At 31.2% G+C, this 6,903-nt stretch overlaps 1 protein-coding gene across 1 annotated transcript in view; it reads left to right on the top strand.

Annotated features, from left to right (window-relative positions):
• Positions 1-6,224, top strand: part of LOC128235805 (uncharacterized) — a 22,222-nt gene extending 15,998 nt beyond the window's left edge. The window contains exon 6 of the mRNA XM_052950600.1: positions 6,104-6,224. Within this exon, the coding sequence (XP_052806560.1) occupies positions 6,104-6,224 (121 nt within the window). The remainder of the gene's footprint in view (positions 1-6,103) is intronic.
• The last annotated feature ends 679 nt before the right edge of the window (positions 6,225-6,903 follow it).

Genomic DNA, 6,903 nt, shown 5'->3' with positions numbered 1-6,903 from the left:
GTTTTGGTGTTTCTCTATGATATGTGGTTTGAACCATAAGAATAACAACTATTTTGATAGCACTTTTCGTGTTTTTTTTAAACTCTGAATGTTGAATCACAAACATATAACAAAAACCAGGGCTGCAGTGTTGGTGTTTTATATACCCTTAGGCTTAAGTCGTTAGATGTAATTATTCTTGTATAGCAGTTATTTGTGTTCTTATATACTCAAATGTTTGAGTAATGGAATTGTTATCATTCTAGTACAGCAGTTTTGAATTCTTATATACTTTTTATAAGAATGACAGCATTTTCGAACAACAACTTTGATTCTTATACACCCCAAGTATTGAATTAAAAAATGTAATAATACTGGTACAGCAGTTTTGAGATTAGAATTTACTCCGAGTCTTGAGTAATGAAAATGTTTATTTATATTTCGGGATTAGACTCACAGTGATGATAATAATCTTAACACAGCAGGTTTGAAGTTTCTCTAAAAAGATTCAATCATGATAATTATAAGTATTCTAGTACAGCTGTTTTGAGCTTGTATATGTTATAAGTATGTAATGTATCACAATGATTCAAATACAGTAGTTTCGGTGTTTTAAAATACTCCGAGGTATTTCTACATACTCCGTGATTTCCCTCATGGTAATTATAAAAATTGAAATACAGCAGTTTCAGTGTATCTTTATACTCCGACGCTTGAATCGTAAGAAATATAATGAATTTTAATGTAACAGTTTTGGTGTTTCTATAATAGACTTATTCTGCTTTTGTTGTCTTGGTGTTTGTATATTCTCTGAGGCTATAATCACAAAACTTACAATCATGCTAGTTCCAAACATCCGATGTTTCTATAAACTCCAAGGCTTGAACCATGGGAATTACACTAACTTTAATATAGCATACTTGGTGTTTCCATTAACTCGTAGGGGTGATATTAAGTCATTCCACGTTGAAGACGTCATTTATTATACCAATATAGTTTTTTCATTATTTAAAACATACCTTATATACAAAACATTATCACTATTATCCAAACAAATGATTATTGAATCACCAGTTGCTTTGTTTTGCTTTAAATCCGTTTTTTGTGTATTTTCCTGATTTCAGACAACAAAGCACACATTTAATTTCAAAGGATATCGGACAATCAACAATACACACCACAATCAGTCACTGAGATACTTGTTGACCATCTTATTAATGATGCATTCCGGATTATGTGTACGTTGAACAACATTACTAATATGAAAACCTTTGGTTTCTTAGTCATGTGGCAGGGTGCTTATTCTTTGATTGGCGAAATGCACAATGTTGAGCCATCAATAACAGAAATATACAAGAAACCTGGTTCGTATTCAAATGGTTCTAGCTGGACCGATGTCGGTCGCTTTGACAATGTGACAAGTAATAGTCAGTCGCTACTCAACACTTGGTGTGTCTAGGCCGCTGTCCTCAATGACTTGTTCAGATGCGGGTGTGTATTCCTGTGATGTTGGGTACATAAATTCTTCCTCTATAATAGTATTTCACACAGGAATTATAAGGAAGGAACTTAAGGTACAAGGTGAGGATTAATGTTTGTTATTCATATTGTATTTTGACGCTCAAAACATGTCTCAAAAATCAGAAATGTTTCAAAGTTATGTTTCTAGGATGTGCCCCAGGTTCAGGTGTATTTGCAGGTAATTCAATAAATGTATTAAACAGTATATGTATATATAGAGAGAGTGTGGTAATCTGAAAGGCAGTCTGTGTTATCTTTATCGTTTTAAACAATGATTAAACAATGATTAGTTCATATTTTTGAAAAGTTATTTTGCTTTAGTTACTCGGAATTGTATTCCGTCTTATGTGGATAGAGTTGGGATCCCTAATCATAGCATTACATTGGGTGTCTTTTTTATTATCGTTTGTTTTATTTAGTTTACTTAAGTTAATGCATACCTTGACAATATTTACCATTTACCGCTTAACCTTTTGCGTTGTTAAATCATACTCATTTTTCCATTTTGTCTTAGCTAACACCCACTTGTTTTGAATAGAAAAATTCTTTTTTTGCCAATAAATAAGTTGTTTGTATATCTTCAGTAACACATTCGAAAATCACTAAACGAATCTTTGATGCAAGCAACGATGAAGGTGGAATAATTTCTGAATTAACAGATTCAACTCATTGTTCATGTGGGTCAGAAATTGCGGCTGCAATGCACGGCCAACACTGGGACTTTCAACACATCGGTGCAGATTGTTTGGATGAAAAGAAGCCTTGAGAACGGCAGCCATCTTGCCCCTTTTTCCTCGGATAAACACATAATCGGAGAACCTAAGGCTTTTGGCATGTGTGAGTTTAAAAAGACTGACTCGATAATATACGATGTTACTCGGGAAGACGCTGAAAGAACGTCAAAAAACGATCTTCATTTTCAGTGCTACGTTCATATTACGTCGATAGACTGGAAAAAACCTGAACAACAAAGACGATATTTCAGTTTTGTTGTCCGTAAGTTATTGTTATTATATTTAGTAAAAATGCAATTTAATTATTTATATAATTTGAATTGTCGTTTGTTATTATATGTGTCATGCATTTCAGGCATTTGAACTTTACACAGCTTTTTATTCTCGAAATGAGACTAATGATAAGAGAATAGTATATTTAACCAAGAATATTTCTTGCAGATTCGAATGATGAAAACAGCGATATTCAAAATGACACGAATAAATGCTTATGGTATGTATGCTACTTTATATATACGGACATTAATTGTTTTCATTATTTCGGGATAGTTACAAATTATCAGCCTTACAATCAAATGTTCACAATTTTAGTATTAATATTATTTATAGTTATTATAATGTTATCATATTTATAAATCCATATATGTATAAATCTATCATTTTAATATGTTAGCAATGGTAAATGTTACTATTCATTTAAGGTAGGGTTGTTACTATAAACACGTTTTGATTGACCATTTTAAGATTCGGTTGACAGAAACGACGAAAATAGCGGTGGTTTGAATAAAACGACAGCTAAAAGTAATACTATGAATACATTCGTCCAAACACATATTGATTGAGAGCAATTTAATTATTTGTATGATTTATATTGTCGTTTGTTTATATATGTGTTATGCTTTTCGCGGCATTGGATCTTAACACAGCTTGTTATTCTCGAAATGAGACTTAAGAAAAAAAAATGTATATTGAACCAAGAATAATTATTGCAGATTCTTATGAAGAAAACAACGGTATTAAAAATGAAACGAATGAAACAAATGCCTATGGTATGTATAAAAATTTAAATGAACAGACATTATTTGTTTTCATTATTTCGGGATAGTTACAAATTATCAGTCTTTCCATCAAATGTTCACAATTTCAGTATAAACTTTATTTATAATTATCATAATATCATATTTGTGAATCTTTTTTTTCTCTATTTCCATACAATAACTAAGTGTGTTTATCTTCCAATTATTATATTTGGAAGAAAGAATATATTTATCATTTCAATTTAATGAAATGAAACATCCAACTTTTTATCCTAGATAGGTTTGTAACTATTAACACGTTTTAGTTTCACCATTTTAAGATTCAGTCGACGGAAACGACGAAAATAGCAGTGGTTTAAATACAACGACAGCTAAGGGTAATTGTATGCATAAATCATTCGTCCAAACACACATTGATTGATAAATGATTGTTAAATATTACGGAACAACCGTTCTAAACTAATCCGACTCATCACTGTTCCAGTTGGATGCCAGGTGTCCCCATATTATTGCGGTATCATAGGCAAGGTGTAATTGCACAGTAAACAAACATGTTAGACATAAGCCGAAAATAAGCCGAAAATAATATAAAATAAATACGTTTGTTTGGCCTCCAAACATTGAAAATCAATGATATTGACGTGCAATTTTAATAGAAATAAGGAGCAAATGTGCAACCTGAAATAACTGAAATATCTGTCACTTATTTTACATATGTTTTATGAGTACATTTGGCCCATTTGCTTTCATTTATTGTTATTGCATGTCAACGTCATATATACAGCAATTGCCTTTCCCAACCCAATAAGAACACCTAATAGAAGTGATTTGTATTAAAATAATGAAAATATTGTGTTAAATAAGGTAAAAAAATGTAAAAATATGCTGATATTTAGGACAAAAAAGACAGAAAATCTTCCCGGTAACAATATACCACTTTTTTGAGGATGCTTTTCAGTAACATCTGGTAAGTATTTTATTCTTGTCTGTTGAATAATGTTTGCAAGAAATGTTAATTAAAACAATAATATATCTAAAATGATTGCATTTCGTTCGTAATATACTTAAATTTTCGGTAATTGCGCATGGTGATAACGTTACGGTAATCTGTCCTCGAATTGTTGTGTAACATTAGCAGACATGATCCACTGCTAACTGTTTTAAGCCTAAACACACCTTTATTAAATCACTGAAAACAAAGACTACGTGTCGGATAAAAACAGTATTGCATGGTCAAGAAACAAGAAATTGGTCATTCCCGATCATAAAGTTTTGATTTCACGTTTTGGTGACCAAAAAGTTCCCGGCGAATATTGATTTTTAAAATTTATTGCAGATTTGTGATTTCAACATAATCTTTTACAGCAATTTCTTATCTATCATATTTTAGAACATTTGCAATGATTTATTCTATGTTAACGTTGATTATGCTCAAATTTGTTAAACTAAACTAATTGTAAATATTATATCGAAATAAATATTGTTTAAACCAACTGTTCAATCAATTGTTACATTACAACTTGTTAGGCGCTATAGACTCAAACACATTCACAGAAATAAGTAATGTTTGGCAAAGGTAGATATTGTCAAGGTAATCGTTATTGCTAATATTCCTTGAAATTGAAGTCATTAGTGTGCATTCGAATGGTATAAAATAAATGTGTGAAATTTAAAAGTGGTTTTCGTTGGCGCACATTACTTTTATTTTGGCTCATCATCAATAACAAATTATTATTAAAACGAAATAGTTGGGCATTTAAAAACCAAAAGCAATGAACGTAAGTGTTTGCATTGACCATTCCATTATGGTTCATCTTTGCATGTTTAAAAATCTTATTAAAGGGAGATTTTGTTTTTAATGTACTTCTGCTGCACTTAGCAAATATGCTTTTCTTGTCACGTTTTCGTTTTTGGCCAGATTTTAAATACATGATAGGTCAGATGTGATTTTGAGGGCCTTAACAAAGGCCTGATCCCGAATTTCTGTTTAGGCGCCAATCCATGAGCATACTGTATACTGTAAATGATATCGTGAAATATGATACAATCACTTGGAATATTTTAAATATGATGTGAAATTCGTCAGTGTATTACTCACGCTACATATTTTTTAACAATAAAGTAAGTGGTTTGTTATAATTTTATATTTTGATGTAACACATCAAGTATAAAATATGCTTAGTTAAACAGTCTTAATCGAACCGAATATACATTTTGTAGGATTTTTTTTTTAAAAAGTCGAATTTCATCAATTTTAGCTGAATTATGTCATTTTTAAAAGCAAAAAACCTCTCTTTAAAATCAACCCTATTGATTCCCGTCAAAAGCATCAATTGAAATTTAAATGAAATAAAACAACCCTAATTGATACATAATTTCAAAATGGTATTAACACTTTACTCTGGACAGGTAACTCTGGGCAATTGAAAACGCGTGCATTTTTAAGCTCAACTATAAAGGAAACATTTTTAACCAATCAGAAGCCAGTAAACGTTTTCTCATGATAAAGTGATATTTAACACGGAAAACCCAACACCAGTACATATAACAATAAGCAATTTACCAAGAACATAATAGGGTGTGTCCTTATTTGTGTTGTTGTTGTTGTTGTTGTTGGTGTTGTTGTATTTGTAACATATATTCCATTAGACTGTCTTACAGACAATTTTATTTATTGCAGGAGAAATATCTGACCGTCAAGGAAAGTAAGTCATAATTAGGTACTCTTAGGTATGTTAATTTGCAAATACTTAAACTGTATACACTTTCAATTATAATTTTTCTGCTGGGCTTGTTTTATACTTGACCTATTTTACATTCCCTTTACTTCAGTTGTAGACGTACAGGTGAATCGAGTTTCACCGTTCAGACAAATGATCTGTTGCACTACAGGGAGTTCGGCCCTAGAGTCTCCGAACCGTACACCGAATTAGGTAATGAACGGCAATGGTGATATTTGCAAGTGTGTAAACCGGACGCGAATTCTAGTATATTTTTAAATATTCGGCTTTCTAAAAATCCATAATACGCGTATGTGTTTTTCCGATTCCGTATCAGCACAGTAGCGTAGGTCGAGTGTTGTGGTTTACACACTGCTGTTTAGTAAAATTTACTACTAATATGTTTAGAAAGAAGTATTATGTTTGCGTTAAAAAAAAATTCAACATATTTCAACTATATTTTTTTGTTAATATGAAGACAATTAACTAGATCAATAATGCAATTGATCTTGACGTTGTTTCTGGAGCGAATGTTCCATGAAATATTGTGCAAAAGCAATTTAGAATCATGGCTGCTGGATATATAAATTCGATATAAATAAGTTTTTTTTCTGATAGCACATATCAAGTCCCTGCGGTCTACCAAACTTGACGTATCTCGGGTCGACAGAGAAAAAATGTTCGATATAAATATCCTTTAAATATATCTTGCCGCTTGTATCAAAATTCAAATTAAGAATATAATGTTTTTAGCGAATCTATCATGTTTTCAAAACGGAATCTATGACGAAAATTAAAAATACGCTGTTCTGTTTCAGATAACCCGATTTACGAAAACATTCGCAAATGAAAAGCTGCATTAGTTTCTTTTAAAAGTAATTCACCACACGTGAGACAATTCACATGTTAAAA

This window comes from Mya arenaria, chromosome 5 (genome assembly GCF_026914265.1).
Source record: "Mya arenaria isolate MELC-2E11 chromosome 5, ASM2691426v1".
NCBI classification, from domain to species: domain Eukaryota; kingdom Metazoa; phylum Mollusca; class Bivalvia; order Myida; family Myidae; genus Mya; species Mya arenaria.
The sequence above is the reverse complement of the archived record's forward strand: the minus strand, read 5'-3'. Positions and strand labels throughout refer to the sequence as shown.